The 15927-nt window shown below is 39.5% G+C and overlaps 1 protein-coding gene across 1 annotated transcript in view; it reads left to right on the top strand.

The window, feature by feature from the left end:
* PTPRK (protein tyrosine phosphatase, receptor type, K) overlaps positions 1 to 15927 on the top strand; it is a 309673-nt gene that overhangs the window by 253038 nt on the left and 40708 nt on the right. The window contains exons 11-12 of the mRNA XM_009880190.1: positions 5801 to 6074; positions 9022 to 9058. Of these exons, the coding sequence (XP_009878492.1) occupies positions 5801 to 6074; positions 9022 to 9058 (311 nt within the window). The remainder of the gene's footprint in view (positions 1 to 5800; positions 6075 to 9021; positions 9059 to 15927) is intronic.

Here is a 15927-nt window from a genome sequence, read left to right as displayed (position 1 = left end):
TTATATTCATAAATAAAATTGCAACCCATACATCATTAGTTTCTGAAAGATTGCCCTGGAGCAAACCTAGGCTTTTTTGGGGTGTGAAGCATGATAAAATGTACAGCACTATATTCAGTACAGGATTTGGCTTCCTAAAATAGGGAGTCTGATGAATTGATACAGTAGAAACCAGACCTGTTATCTGAAAATGCTCCTAAGTTATGCAGGTGCTTAAACTCACTATATGCCTTTGTAGGTGCTTGTAAAGCCTTCCAGGTGTCCTGCTGCTGGCCGTATCCAAAGCTCTGCCTGTTTGAGAAATGTGATATCTCTCTCTCATCTAATCCATGCCAAATCCCTTCAGTCTTTTGCCTGGTCCCTCGAGGGGGCCGGTGCGTGGGCTCGCCCGGAGCATGCCTGCCACACACCACTGGGGTCTGCTGACAGTGGTGTACATCTTCTCGTGCAGCAACTGGTCTGTGGCACGTTTGTGCAGACAGCAGTGGGGTCCCACCACTCACCCTGAGGGGGGCCAGTCTCACATCCCGGGTTTCTCTTCTGAGGGGTTTCTTTTGTGAACCAGTAGCGTGATGGGATGCAGCTAGAAGATCATTTGTACCTGGCTCAGGGAGCTCTGGCTTCTCTGCACTGTACTGCCAGGCGAGTAACAGTGCAGAGTAAACCTGCAGGACACCGCCTCAGATTTATTCTCTCAATTTTCCATAGAGCATCCTCAGTTCTGTGGCATGAGCTTGTCACTATGGGCTATGAAGATGGCAAAAAGGATTTTACGTACTAAATGTTAATGGATAGTTTGATAGGGATAGTTTGATAAATTATGAATAACTGTTGAGTATGTTCTTAAAAAAGAATATGTCTTTCTTCCTCTCTCCCATCTTCCCTCTCTACTTTAATTAATTTCTAAAACCTAAGAGATTACATTAAATTTCTAACATCAAGAGGCCAAGGAAATAAGTCCTTCACTATAACCGGAGAGCTGTGCTTTATTCTTAAAACAAACCAGGTGTTTTATTCCTTACTTGGGGCGAGGAGCATTCTCCAGGGAATACAGAAAACATGGTCCCGTTCCCCTTCCTGAAGTTATGCATATTGCAGTCAGGTGTTTATCAGCAGCTTCTTAATAGGGGAGATAAATGCAGCATGCTGAAATTCTGAATTGATTCAATGCATTTTGCTAAACTTGATGATGAGTTTTAGTGACGCTTCACTCCATCCACACTGCAGTTGTGTTTCCGCTACAAGCTGGCTTGCTGCCGTAATGAGTGGTGGGTGGGGAAAAAATGCATCGCCGTGCCTGAAGCTGTTATTGAGTAGAAGGGACTCAAATGCTGTTCTTTAGCCTGAAACTGAAGAATAGAGTTAGCTTTTTAAAAAGGCTTGTTTGCACCCAGTCCTGTAATCCCTGGAGGTTTACATGGTCAAAAGATCAGTTTGTTTAATAGCAGTGGGTCCATGTCCTTTTTTAGGGGGGAAAAAAAGAAAGCTTTGTCTGATACTCTTCTGTTTTTACAAAGAGAATTATACTATGATTAGATTTTGTTGTACCTCAGCCTCTCCATCAGCACAGCCCCCCAGGAAACAGATGTTCCTTAACTCAAGTGAAATCTATGTGTGGCTGTCAATCATTTCTTTAAGACACTACATGCCACAGTCATCACAGTTTAAACATGACTCTAATCATATCTTCCCTGTCAAGTGTTATCATGTAATCTCTAGCATTTTTTATGGCCTCCTGAAGTTTTAAACCAAATTACAGACTAGAAATGCAAAGTGAGACAGGGCAGGATGGCTCAGGCTCACTGTGAAGCACATACCATTTCACCATCAGTCTCGTGGATGAAATCCCAGTCAATAGCATCAATGGTGCTTCAGTGATTCATTTGAAGATGTGATTTGTCAGTGTAGTTTTTCTGAAGGGTCCTAACAGCATCAGCAAAACAATCTTTTGTTTTCATATCCTCCTGCAGATTAGGATTACAAAGAGCATATATCATAATCAGCGCAGACAACTTTTTAACAGTTAAATTTATTTTATTTGTTTGGTAAAGTGTTTTTCTTATACCTCCATGTGCACAATCAGGTTGTTTTCATTTTGCAAGTCGGAATTCCAAGAGCTGGGGTTGTAGCTTGGGCTGTCAGTCAGTCTGGCACCTGTCAAAGGAAAGGATGCTGTGTCTCCACTAGATGTGTAGAAAGAAATCTCTAGCTGGTATTAAAGCCTAGTCAGAATAAGGCTGAAGTATGAACAAGGTGTTCACCACTGCTGTACTTCTTTGGGAGCCTGAATTTTTAGGGAGGGGTGAAAAGCAAGATCTGTTGGCCGGGGCCTCCTTTGGCTGTTTGTAATCATCTTGGTCAATAAGGAGGCACTGTGCAGGTTTTCTTAAGTAAAAAAACCAACATTTTTTTGACATGAGGAATAATTTTCCATCCTGCAAAATCTCAGCTGAGAGCTCTTCACCTGTCATATCTTCAGTACTTTCTCCGCTTACCTGACTGTCTCAGACAACTGTCTGGTCTTTATGATCCCTATGACTTATGTAGCAGGTTCTGAAATTTGTATTACTTTTCAGAATAGCTCAGAATTTATTTTAGTCGTCAGGGAGAAGGAGTATTTTCATCTAGGTTTTCCACTCCTCCCTCTTTATTTCTCTCTTTCATTCCTTCTTTGCTGTACAAAAAGACTGGGGAAAATTGCTATTATAGGAATTCCCTCAGCTCCAGTCACAGGAAAGCACTCTCAATAATTGAATTCTCACCATTACACAAAAAATGTGTAGAAAATGTAAGATAATTGAGGCTCGGATTAATAATATGTAAAAATGCAAGGATAAGCAGAGTACAGAGCCTTTAAACTTTTGCTTATAGCCTGATATCAGACCACATTTGCAGCCAGTGAACACTTTTCAAGTTGCAAATTTAACTTTGGTTTCTTTCTTCACATCTTAAAGCAGGGTGTCCTTTCTGAACACTATTTTGTGTCCACAGAGTAACAGTGCTGCTTTGGAGCCACTATAGTGTTTAGTAAATGGGTTTAAACAGGTGGTATTGCAAAGGGCCCAGAGGTAAATGACTGTATTCCTCCATGGCTTGTTAGGCTATAGTGTTGCATGAAAAATACTGCCAGATCCCCCTTTTAAAGAGGATAGGCATATCTTTTATTTAAAAAATACTTTGTGGGAAAAAAAAAAAAAAAGCCTTGTTGGACACTTTAAAGACTTTCTGTCATTTACTATTTTTTCTTCAACTAAAAGTAATTGTACAAATGCAGATGGCTGCAATGCATATATCTATTTCTTATTTTCCACATTTTGTAGCTTTTCAGATGTAGGGTCCCAAAAAGCTTTATTTTTGGAAGCATATTTTGTGTAAATTACTATATTTGAAAATTTTTCAGAACCTTCACATTTTATTGTGGTTGCATGCTTAAAATTTTTCCATACCTTTTATATCACAGTCAAAACTTACTGGATATTTTTTAAAGAATGCTATTAAAAGAGGCTTTCGTAATATTTAACTCTCATATGCCCTTCATCTTTGATTTTTGATTTGTTTTGGTCTCCAAAGAGGCTTGACCCTTAAAAAGGAGATGGGCCTTAAAAAAGAGGTACCTCGTTTACCCCTTGTTCTGTAAAATAAGGGGGAAGAAAAGGGGGTTAATTTGGTAGCTTTGGTGGCTTTCAGCTTCTGAGCTGTGTGACAACCTGGGCTGTCCCCAGGGATGGTTGCTTCCATCACACATAGGTGTCACGCTGTCCTTCTGCTCTCCCTACTGGCTTTCTCCTCCTGGGTTGGCAGGCTGTCGCAGATGACAACTTTCCTGCTCTCCTGGCACTTCGGAGAGCACAATTTGTGTCGGTCCCTGTCCGGTGGCAGCCCGTGAGAGAAGACTGCTGAAGGGAGGGAGCAGAGACACAGCGGTGCCTGTGTTCCCCGTACTGCCCAGTTTAGCAGCGGTGGTTTTAACCCTGCCTGGGTCCAGGGCCAGGCCAGGGAGGGAATGAACGCCAGTGGTCATTTCTTCCCTTGGGACATTATAAACAAAAATTATTTTTAGTATTTTACATCCTGTCAAGTTTGTAAAATATCAATGCTTTTAAGGGGTTTTTTTTTGCTAGTACATTAATTTTGAAGCGTAAAGAAAGATTCTGGGTCCGCAGGGGTCTTGTGGAAGTGATTTGTTGGTGCAGGCCACATTAACTGGACATGGTTAATATATAGAATTTACTACAGAAGGTTATTTATAACCAAGCTCAGTTCACAGACAGTTTATGAGAAACAGAGATCCCTGGAACTAACTCCTCATGGTTTTGTTTACATTCTTCTTTTTACCTAGAGTTTCAAAAATGAGGGGACGTGGAAAGGGAAGAGGCTTTCCTTCTTAATTTTTTAGGTGCTAGGAAAAGGGGATGCTAACTACTTCTTTCAGCTCAAGAAAGACATGAAACTAATGTCTCACTTTTTCTTCTCCTTTCTTCCATTCCCCAGTATCATACTTCATCTCTGCCACTACAGTTATTGGGTTTTCTGGGCAGTAGTAGCCGAGAAAATTGACAAAATAATTTAATGCTGTCCCATAAGTTCTGAAGTGAGGAGGATTGTCTTTCCCTTTGCCTTTCAGAGTCCTGCAGCAATGCAGTGAAGTTTCGAGAACTCCATTCAATTTTACTTTTTCTGTTTAGAAATCTTTAAAACAAAACCAAGACTGGCAATTCTGCTAGTTTAATTGAATAGTTTCAGGTCTTGTCTGCATGCTTAGGCATATTTTCTTGCTAATCTTTCATAAGGTCCTCAAATGTATCTGCATATAAATGAGAAATTGTGTGCACGTATACACGTGTGTGCATATGTGCACATGCATACATACAATTCTTAAAACGAAAAAAACTATTTATTTTTTTTTTTTACTGTTTTTCTTATAAACTGAAGTATGTAAGTTCTGTACTTCTGCAGAGCAGAGGAAGCTGATAATGAGTTAGTAACATCCTGCAGTTAGGTAATTCCCCTAAAGGAGAAAGAATTATGATTACCTGTTCTATTTTGAGCAGGTGATTTTGAAAAGTGACCACGCCATGGACCATTTCAAGAGAGGTATTGGGAGTTTGGGATGGCGTTTTAATAGGCCAAATGCCATCTGCTTCAGCAATTTGTAACATTTTATCATTGACAACAGTAGAGGAATGAGGCAGTCTATTTTGGTGGAATGGACAGATTTCTGTCCATCTGCGCTTGTATTAGAGCATGTCACTTGTACTTTAGATCTGCATAGCTCTGAGCCAAGATAGAAGCCACAGCAAGGTCAAGAGGTGGAGAAGCCTGTCAGCACATTCTGTCTCTAATGATATGACAACTGCAAATTGGTGCTTCAAGCACAGCCTGGAGGCAGTCATTTTGTTGGGCCTTGAAGCTCAGCTTTCTCTAATATTGTTTCAAAGGAAAATGCTAACTTCAGATGCTTCCGATGAGCCAAGAGTTTAATCTATTGTAGTTTAAAGTCAGATTCATTCCTGTGTTTCTTCAAAAGAAAAAAGCCTTAAAAAAATCATCGTTAGGAGGTTGTGTATAGATTTGTATTGTTTTTCCTTAATAAAATGGATGCTGCTTCTTTCCAATGGCTGAATTAGATAGCTTTGCTATATTTCAAGCCTTTGTTTCTTCTCCCCACATGCATCTGCTGTCTTTTCCTTTTTTCTTTTTAAGTTCACATGAAGCAATGGGGTTAATATTTTTGTGAGACTTGAGATTTGACCCTAGCAGGTGACCTTAGAGTTATGCTGGTTTTCCTCTGTCTCACTAGTGCCTACCAGATTGTTGTTGAGGAGCTGCACCCGCACCGAACAAAGCGAGAAACGGGTGCCATGGAGTGCTACCAAATCCCCGTCACCTATCAGACCGCTCTTAGCGGAGGGTCGCCATACTACTTTGCAGCTGAGCTGCCCCCAGGAAACCTGCCGGAGCCAGCCCCCTTTACCGTGGGTGACAACAGGACTTACCAGGGTTTCTGGAACCCACCGCTGGCTCCTCGGAAAGGCTACAACATCTATTTCCAGGCCATGAGCAGCGTTGAGAAGGTGAGTGCCAACCACACTTTTCTCTTGGACGGAGTCAAAGACATGCCCGTGTCAAAGTTGGACGTAGTAGGTGGTGGCAGTGGCACTGCTGGAATCCCTTCCGTGCTGTGACAGCATGGCAGCATGCCCTTCACGTTTCACACTGCCCTTGTATCATAGTAACTGCCACTAGACAAGAGTTTAATACGTCTCGTAGTAGTTGTCTGAGCAAAGTAATTTCAGTGCTGTGACTCTGCCTTCTCGGTAAATAACATCCACGAGCCCTTTCCCCAGTTCTCGGTACTTGCGCGCTTCAGAAGATTAAATTACTGCAGGATAAACAGAATGTGGGCTGCTCAGCGGGCTAATAAAACGTTACAAACTTTTTGAGACTCTCACACTAAGCATCAAATAAAAAGTAACAGTCTGCTTGAGCACAAGTACCCCCAGGCCCAGGTTGCGTTTACCAGATCCTTTCTGCACAGCTGTACTTCAGGCTTATTCCCCTGCTGTGCAGTAGTAGAAGCACGGCTGTCTGTCACCTGCATTACCTCCTTGGTGTCTCATTTTTAACTCTGTTGCTGAGTACCGCTGCTGGCTCTGTATGCGCATGGAAGGGGGAAAAGCACCAGGGAGGGAGATTCCAGGTGGGAAGCACAACTGTGGCTCTGCAAGCCCCGTGCTGTTGCTCTTGAATGTTTTTTTCCCTCTCATAAATGAAGAGGGAGGGAGGGGAAAATGATCGGTGAGGAGGGAAAACGTGGTAGATGCAGAAGCTTCAGATACTTAAAAATTTTAAATTTTTATTTACAGTTTAGAAAACCGAAGGAAATTGCAGTAATATGTCGGTAGGAGTCTCCGTATGAAGTGTCCAGGCAGGTCAGAAAGGAACTAGAAAGGACAGCTAGAGTGGTAGCCGCTGAGACATGCCAGAGCCATGGGAAAGGAGCAGAAGTCATGTTTAACCTTCCTTATGTTTGGGTCTCTGCGGTGACTAAATAAATCCTAGCTAACAGGCAGCCTTGCCTCGGAGCCTTTTGAAGAAAATCTCACCTTCCACGTATGGTTACGAAAATTGCATATGCTTCGAGTCAGAATGGGGGCAAAGCAGGAGCTAGTGAAATTGTACTGAAGCTGCTTGAGAACTGGGTGCTTTTTCTGATGGAAAAGACCATTCCCTCTTTTTAGTTCTTATCTGTAGACCTGTATGAAGCAAACAGAGAAAAATAAAAGGTAACTGCTAGACACTCATCCATATTTCCCTCACCTGCTACAAATAATTCCCTTTGCTTTTGTTAGCTTCCAGCAGACTAAATTGTAAGGAAATTTGTTTCATTCCCCAAGAAATAAATGGGAGAGAAAAGTAAAATAAAAATATTGAATACAAAACCAGATCTTTATTTTGGCCTTTACATTTTGACAGATAAGTAAAAGGTTGAGGGAAGAACACATTTTTTATTTTAACTTGATTTCGGTTTGTGAGAAAGTTTAATCCTAAAATGTTTTTCTCTGGTATGATTTAAAACTTTGGATTTCTGTTCCAAGGGGGATTTGGGGGGAGGTTTTGGGTGGATTGCACCACATTCTGTTGGGACAGAGATCTAGTGTTTGTAAGATAACCTCTGAGCTGCAGAATATTTAAACAAGCACTTTACTATAAACTACTGGGATCACCAAAATAGTCAAGGGGAAGTAAAGTATGCTCTGAAATACACTATAGGGTTGGGATGAGGGTTACTCTGTGGTCTTCACAGACATTTTGAACAAAAGTAGACAAGTAAATGGGGAGAATGCTAATTAATTAAGATTACATGGATAAACTTTGCATGGCTTGCATTTAGATTGAAAAATTGTCTTTATGGAGCACTTATGGGAAGCCTCAACTCACAGCTTTACTCATTCTTTACAAGCTGTGTTTACAAAACATCATCAACATATTTTACCTGGTGCTTGGGAATCTTCAAGAGGAGAGAGATCCCAGGGGACGTATTTGGGGATGGAGTGTTGGGGGGTGCAGGACTAGAGGGAGCATATTTTATAGAATGAAACTGTCATTATTGTATTTTCTAATTACATGTTAATATTATTTAGAGTGATCTAATACAACAGCAGCTGCATCTTCTCACACAACCTTATGCTGTTTCAGTATGTTTGCCTTTAAAATGACTGCACATTGTACAAAAAGGTCAGAAAACCCATTTATGACTGACCTTCATCTGTTCAAGTTGTCCAAACTGTGCATAACCAAGTCATTTCTCTGTTCATTTGTTTTGATTGCTGACCAAACTTCTGAAGGGGAGAAAAAAAAGCCAAATACGTATAAATTGTGTTTGCCTGTGCAACTTCTGAAGCACGTGGCTGTCAAATCACTGCCTTTCCTGGGCAGATTATATAGGTTGTAGGTTGTGTTATATGTGAAGGGATACCTGGGCTGCTTCTGTGCTTGTTCCACACTCAGAAGCATGAGGGAGCGTGTTGCTGATGTGCTTCAGGTGACTCTGTTCAAGACTGTCAGGATGCAGCAAGACATAGTTTGGAGGCAGCGCTGAGCAAATGTACCTCCTTTGCTGCACGGAGCTGTTGGAGGACAACACTGGCTCGGGATTTCTGTGCCATGACATAAATAGGAGCACCAGTCCTCCCCTTTTCTTTCGCTGCACCCTCTTTCTCTATTCTTATGGCACGGTTTCCATTTGATTTGAATAATCAGAAATTTTGCTACGTTTAGGCTGTCATGCACCTTTTCTCCCCCTCATTATCCTGGATGGTACAGACCAGTGTCTAGGTTTCACCCAGCTTTTGTAAAGGCAATATCACCCAGCCTCCTCCCCTGCTGAGCCCAGAGCCCTGAGCCACCTTGTTGGGTTGCCCCACCTGATCAGCAGGTCTAGGATGAATTTATGGAGTGGGGAGGGCAAAAAAAAGCAACCTGATCTGACTGTTTTCTTTACTTTTCCCCCCTCAACAGGAAACCAAAACTCAGTGTGTTCGAATAGCTACAAAAGGTAAGAGGTTCGTCCCTCCATGCAAAGTAGCTTTTTTTTAAATGAAACGTGGCATTTCTATTAAACATTTGAACCAAAGTCAGTACTATCCTTCTATTTTAAGCCACTTGATTGTCTTACGATGTAATGGGCTACTGATTTATATTCTTTGGTATTGAGCCAAGAGAGTACTGTTCTAGCAATACTCAGAATTTAGACAAAATTAAGGACTCCTCTTTTTTTTCCTCCTGTCTCTGTTTTTCAAGATCTGCTTTTAGGCTGCTGGAGCATTGCAGGCGGCAGATAGATGGACTGGAGACTAGAAAGCACACTTGGTTAAACTGTCTGTTATGCTAACAATTATTTCCAAGCAGAGGTGGAAATAATTTAAATGAAGGACACAATAGTTAATTTTCCTAAGTAAGAGGCCAGAGTGTTAGCAAGACATAGGGGAGGGCTGATTTGAGCAAGGCTCCTATCTGTGATAGCAAGCGAGGCCCAGGGCTAAGACTGGCTGCATAGCTGTGAGAATAAATCATAGTGACCCCACATACAGCGGGTTAATCACGTACTGCTTACTCAAAAATGCTTTTTCATCTTCAAATGAGGACTTAGTTGTTCTGCTTATTGTTATCTCTTGCTTCGACTGTGTTTATAGCCATTCATTTTGGTTGCTTGATGGTGTCAACATGAGAGTTATTTTATAGACTCCAGCAGCATAAACAAGAAAGGAGCTTACAAATGCTGAAACATTGTCTCTTTCTAATTACATATTGATATTCAGCATAAAAACAACTTTAGATATGAGTAAGCAGACATTTAAAGTACTGTGGTGGCACATCAGCATCATTTTTTCAAGCACTTCTTTCAATTTAAAAGTTGTTTCAATTAAAAGCTGATGCCTCTAATGAGGTGGTAGCAACAAAGTGTTTTCTTGAGAAACCAGAAAATAAAATGTACTTCTCAAGATGTGTTAATATTTGCAGTGGAGTGAGGTTGGCTAATAAAAACAGGAAATTAAAACCATGAGCTAAGTCTTCTGTGAAAAGTACATCAGGATTATCTTTCTTATGTTTACCTGGCAAGATTACATGTTTGAATTAAAATATATTTGCATAAAAAAATATTTATGTACCACAAGTATGTATTGCTAGGATTTGAGTCAAGGGAGAGTCTTGAAAGGCTCAGAAATATCCTAAAATACTGCAGAGATATGGAATGAGAAAGAGGAGAGCAGTGGTCTCCCATAATTTTCTGGATAGAATAACAAAATGGGGAAAAAGTTCGCCCAGCTTATGAGGAAATTATTCTTTACTTAACCATATTCAGTCCACCAGTGTCAAAGCAATGTTCTTGGCAGCAATAGTCTTGGTGGGTGCTTGTATGCCTTCCTCTGCCGTAACAGTCACCTGCACCCCAGTGGCTGTAGTCTGAAGGAAAGGGGCAATGAGTAGCACGTTTCTTAATTGTGCAATAAATCTGGCCTTTGCCACTCTGGCTAAAGACAAGTTTTCCTGAAGTAACTGCATTGCCTGATATGTCAGTACTCTACTCCTTGGATGTGGAACTGAAAAGCAAAATGTTTTCTCTGACTTTATTTTAATTGATAGATGTGAAGGGGGGGGGGGGGGGGGGCACAAAACGGGGAAAAACTCTTGGGGGGGAGGCAACATTAGGAGCAAATGCTTTCTCTTGCTCTGAAGGAATGCATGTAATAGGGATTTATCACATCAAAGTCACATGCATTCATACCTCTCAAACGATTTATACTAATATTCTAAATAATTTTTAAAGAACTGCTACTGATTTTTTTTCCCCAGTTTTCATCATAAAAATAGTACCACAATTTGTTGTACTTGAATAAAAGTATACTTAATATGTTCATCTGGTCATGCCGATTTTTTTGTGGTGTGTAAGTTTGCTTTGAATCATTGACCTAGGAGACATTTGGTTATATTTGGTTATATTAATAGGGAAAAGAGGACTGTCTAACCTTACCTAGTGCACCCCAGTAAAGTTAATATACCCTTTTAAAATCCAGCAAATTGCCCAAACTATGTATTCAGTTATAAAAGTAATATGTAGTTCTGTGTCATCTCCTGTGACTTGAAGCAGGCTACAGCTGGCCAAACTGAATTTTTGCCTTGAACATGTTGAAAAGGCATTAAAAATTGTAAAGAGCTGAGGTCAAAGTCAGGGGAGAGGAACGACATTAAAGGTGCATATTAAGGCAAGAAAAAAAATCCCTGTTAGTGAAGTTCAGTATTACCAGCAAAGGTACTTCCTCATTTTTACCTCAGTCAAGGATCTGGTGTTATCTGCTGTGTATATTCAAACTACAAAGATGTAACCATAGAAAAAAAGATACAGCAGTAATGTCATGGTTTAGTGCTGGAGAAGTTCATATCCCTGAATTTATAATCTTGATAATTTAACGTTCTTAAATGTGTTATTACCCTGACTAATTTTTTTGTTTGCTTGGGCAGTTCCCTATTAACATAATTTATATGTATTTTAATGCGTAAGGGGTTTTGCACGTATCATTCCCATGGGTTGCCTTCTGCCCTTGAGAATTGATGGAATAGTTTATTTACTGGTGTCAAACTAATGAAAGTCAGCAAATTTAAATTGAAGCGCTCATACCTTTTCAGTCCATATATTCCAGGTGCAATGTTCTCGTGCATTTCTGATAACAACATACGCTGAAATGTGAACTCATGTAAAAAGACAGTGCCAAATCATGACTATGTATGTTGCTGCTTTTGGTGTGTCTTGAAAAAAATGTTTTTTCCAGTAAGCTGCGAGGCTTACTGGTGTCTGGTGTATTAAAATACACTGAATTAATTTTTCGTGGAAGAAAATATTAGAACGGCACCAGATTAAAAAGTGGTCTCCTGAGCAGTTCCTGTGTTCTTGCAGCTGAAGGATGAATACCAGAGTGATTCTTTGATGGTCCCGATTTAGGGTAATAATAGGATTCCCCCTTTATCTGGACACCTATTTCCACAAAGCTTGTAAGAATTTAATGACTTTGTGACTTTTGCCCTTCTGCAGATCGCACTGAATTGACAAAGAGAGTCCCAAGTTACTAGATGTGGCAAGAGGGTACGAAAGTCGCACACGTGTACACAGTCTGTTTACATATGCTTTGGTTCTTGAGGAAACCAGGTTAAAAATAACTCCTTGTGACACAGGTGGGGGGTAGGACATATCTAAAGAACCATTTCCATTACAAATATAGCCCAGAAAAAGTCTGAACTGTGAACCATTTTAATTCCTTGGATACTTTTAGCCAATACTGCCTTCCTCTGTCAACCTGAGTTCCCTTCCCATTCAGATCCTCTTAGTAACCAGTGATCAGCATCCATTTAAAAACAAAACAAAGCAAAGCAGTTAATGGTTCTCTACCTCATTATTTTTTTGGATTTCGGTAGTAGCATTACCCAGTCACTAGTAATCTGGTTTCCCACACATAGGAACTGAAAAAGGAGAAAAAAAATCTTGTTTTCTGAAGTGCAGAGAGGTAACAGGTCAGATATTCATTAGGAAAGGAAAGACAGAATCGTGCTAGGAAATGTGTGTTATTTGACCAAAAAAGTGTTACATATAGTTTCCTAAAGAAAGTTCTCAGGAAAGGAAAGATGGAATTGTGCTAGGAAATGTGTGTTATTTGACAAAAAAAGTGTTACATATAGTTTCCTAAAGAAAGTTCTTCAGCTTCCTAAAGCTAATTTGGTAAGGCAGAGTTCAACCAGTCCATAACATGCTCGTATCACAATGAATACGTGATAGCTGAACCTGCCTAACCAAAGTATTGCTAGAGAAGTGAATAAAAGATGCGTGATTCCCACAGCATGCACTTCAGAGTAACACACGATGTTGATGACTGACAATCATGTCTTGGAGTTGAGTTTGACTGTGTAAAACTTTGAATGGGTTGCCACTCGCACATGACGTAGGCGTTTCATTTTACAGTCTAAAATGTTGTCAACTGCTAAGGGAATGAAACCAGATTAACATGGTGAGAGAAGAGTGATGCTTCAAATTGTTTAGCACGTAAATAGACATTTAAGAGGACAGAAGGGACAGCAGAGCTGTTATTAAGCAGAGAGTATGTGAAATTGACATTTTTGACAGTTTTTTGTGCTGCCAAGTTTGAGGCTAACACTGATTTATGTGTATTCTTTTGTTTTGTTTGGGGGACTAGAGAAAAATATTGGGAATTTAGTTAGAAGAAATCTACTGTGGCAGTAAATAAAGAAGTGGTGGGCCTGGCAGCTCTATCCCGAAGTAGTTAGAAGGAATAAATGAAGCCCAAGGTTCCTCACTCCGTGTTTAAAACATGAACTTCATCACCTCCAAAATTATTTTCCCTTGTGGTTTTCATTTGTATTATTAGTTCAGGCAGTGTAGAACTTCTCTATCTCTATGGTTCATACAGATGGATGAAAATGCCATTTGAGATGATGTGCATCTGGAAGTAATTGTGAAATAGCAGAAAATGACTTTTTAATCTGATTTGAGGAATAAAAAGGTCTGGGTGGTAACATTTCAACTGCAAGTGTGTATTTAGTCCACCATCATTATTGCTCTGAATTCATTCCCACAGCAGTTGGGGATTGATCCAAAGGCCTTTGATGTCAATGGGAGTCCTTCCACTGACATTAATGTGCTTTGGATTAGGTCTTTAGAAGTCATAAATCTGTCTAGACCATAATTATTTCCTTGAAATTGTTCCTGATGATGTTTCTGCTTTTAGGGAAATTTGTGAAAGTCAAATCACCTCCTGTAGCAGGATGCTCAGATATGTCTGTTACTGATTAATGCACAAACGAGGGAAGATGTCAGATGCTAAATGTATATGAAATGAAGCTTCTCTCCCTGTTGTTTTTATGTTTGGATCAATGCTCCTGCAATGACTTTTAGCTGTACCATCATAATAGGCACTGGAGACCTAAGTGGCAGTATAAATTTAGAGAAGAATGCAGATGTTGCCTAAGTCACATCTTTCTTTTCACTCATTCATAGGAAAAAAGCTATTAATACGTTTAAACTTCAGTGATCTTTTGCATAATGTCTTTTATCTTGCAAAGAGGAGATTTTAACTGACTTACTGAGCTTTCCAAAGATGGAAACAGAATATTAGCATGGCATATTTTCCTCTTTTGTATGTGAAATTGCAGTAGCTCACTGTGCATCCACATCTGCCAGTTCTGATAAGTGATACCTTTGGTTGTAAATAAAAAATAGAATGATCCTTTAATGGAATACTTGATGGTGGTTATAGAAAAAGCAGTTAACTGAGGGACACCTCCAGATTTCCAGACACAAAACCTATAATGTGAGTATTTTTATATGCGTGTGGCACATGTATTTTCATACGTGTACCAAAATTTGATTTGAGTAAAAAGGAATTTAATGTAATAACAGCATTTATTAAGTGAAGCTACTTCATTAAAATGCATGGGACAACAATCTTCAGAGAACATATTTCCTGTTCTTTATTATAAGGCACCAAAGACAAGTACTTTTTTCTGCATGTTGCTTGACATCTTTAAAAAATAAGGATTCCTTCTGACGGTAACAGCAAAACCCCTCTAAATTACCTAATGTTTTTTATGCTTGTGACATCGCCTGAGCTGAACCATTTATTTTAACTGTATTTGAGAATAATTATGACCAGAAGTATTTTCTAGTTTCCAGCCCCTTTCCCAAGTCTTCAGGAATATGGGTTTATTGCTATGTTTTGAAGGAGTAGTTGACTGCTTTTGGTCAGAAGAGTTTCATGGATGAGTAAGTCTAGTAAATACAGTTAATAAATCTGATTTCTTTACTACAGAACTTTATTTTTTAAATACATTGCTTAGTGAATAAGTGTATTACATGCAAAGATTCTTTTATTAAATTTAGTTTGGTTTTCAAAGTTAGCTTTTTTAAAAATCATTACGTTTGTAAGAGGAAACACTAGTGAGAGATTTCAGTGTATTAAAAAAATCAATCATTAGAATAAAGAAATTCTGAGTAAAAAGATATAAATATTAGTTCTCCATGATTTTGAGATGTTTCGATATTTCTTTAGGCGTAGATCACAGAATCACAGAATGGTCAGAGTTGGAAGGGACCTCTGGAGATCATCTAGTTCAACCCCCAATACTTAAAAATTTACTTTGTGCAGATGCTATAAGCAGATTGAAGTCTTAGGAACCCTAAGGTTCCCTTTAAAATTTAGAATTCAGGTAGAGGATTCTAGTTTATATTTAAATATCAGAGAATGAACACTGATACATTACCTGCTCTAAGTGAAGGGTCAGCATCTTAGCATATATGATTTTTCAGTAGATGCCTGGTTACTTAGGTCTATTCATATTATTTCATGAATCAGATTGTGGGCATTGAACGTTTTGCATCCCTTGTTGAAGAATATGGAGACGTAAAGGTAGAAATTTACTGTTTTTACAAAACCCATTAGGCTTTTAACTGCAATAGAAAATTCTTGATTCCCCTTATGCAATTAAAATGACCATTTAAAATGACCATTTTCTGATACTGCAGTGGTTTGTGGGTTTTTTTTTTAAGTCCCCTTTTTTCTGCACTTTCATCATTTTTTACTTGCCTTTTCTTATATCTTTACCTTCTTTGTGTCATTGTAAAATTACAAGTGTTTAGAGAAAGTAAAACTCTAACATCACCTGGGCTCGTTAGCCCCTTTTCACACCAACAGCTTATGCCCACTTTCATTTTATGTTGTGATTAGCTGTACCATTGGATAAAATCTCTCCTTGTAATGCCTGGGCTTGAAGAGTGTGTGAGGTGGAACAGGCAGAGATTGCTGCCTCTGGCAGTCCATCACAGGCATCTCAAGTGCACATTTGGCCCAGGAGCGACAGGAG

Source organism: Charadrius vociferus, unplaced genomic scaffold (assembly GCF_000708025.1).
Source record: "Charadrius vociferus isolate BGI_N301 unplaced genomic scaffold, ASM70802v2 scaffold82, whole genome shotgun sequence".
Taxonomy (NCBI): Eukaryota; Metazoa; Chordata; class Aves; order Charadriiformes; family Charadriidae; genus Charadrius; species Charadrius vociferus.
Note: the sequence above shows the minus strand (reverse complement) of the source record. Positions and strands in the feature narration are given on the sequence as shown.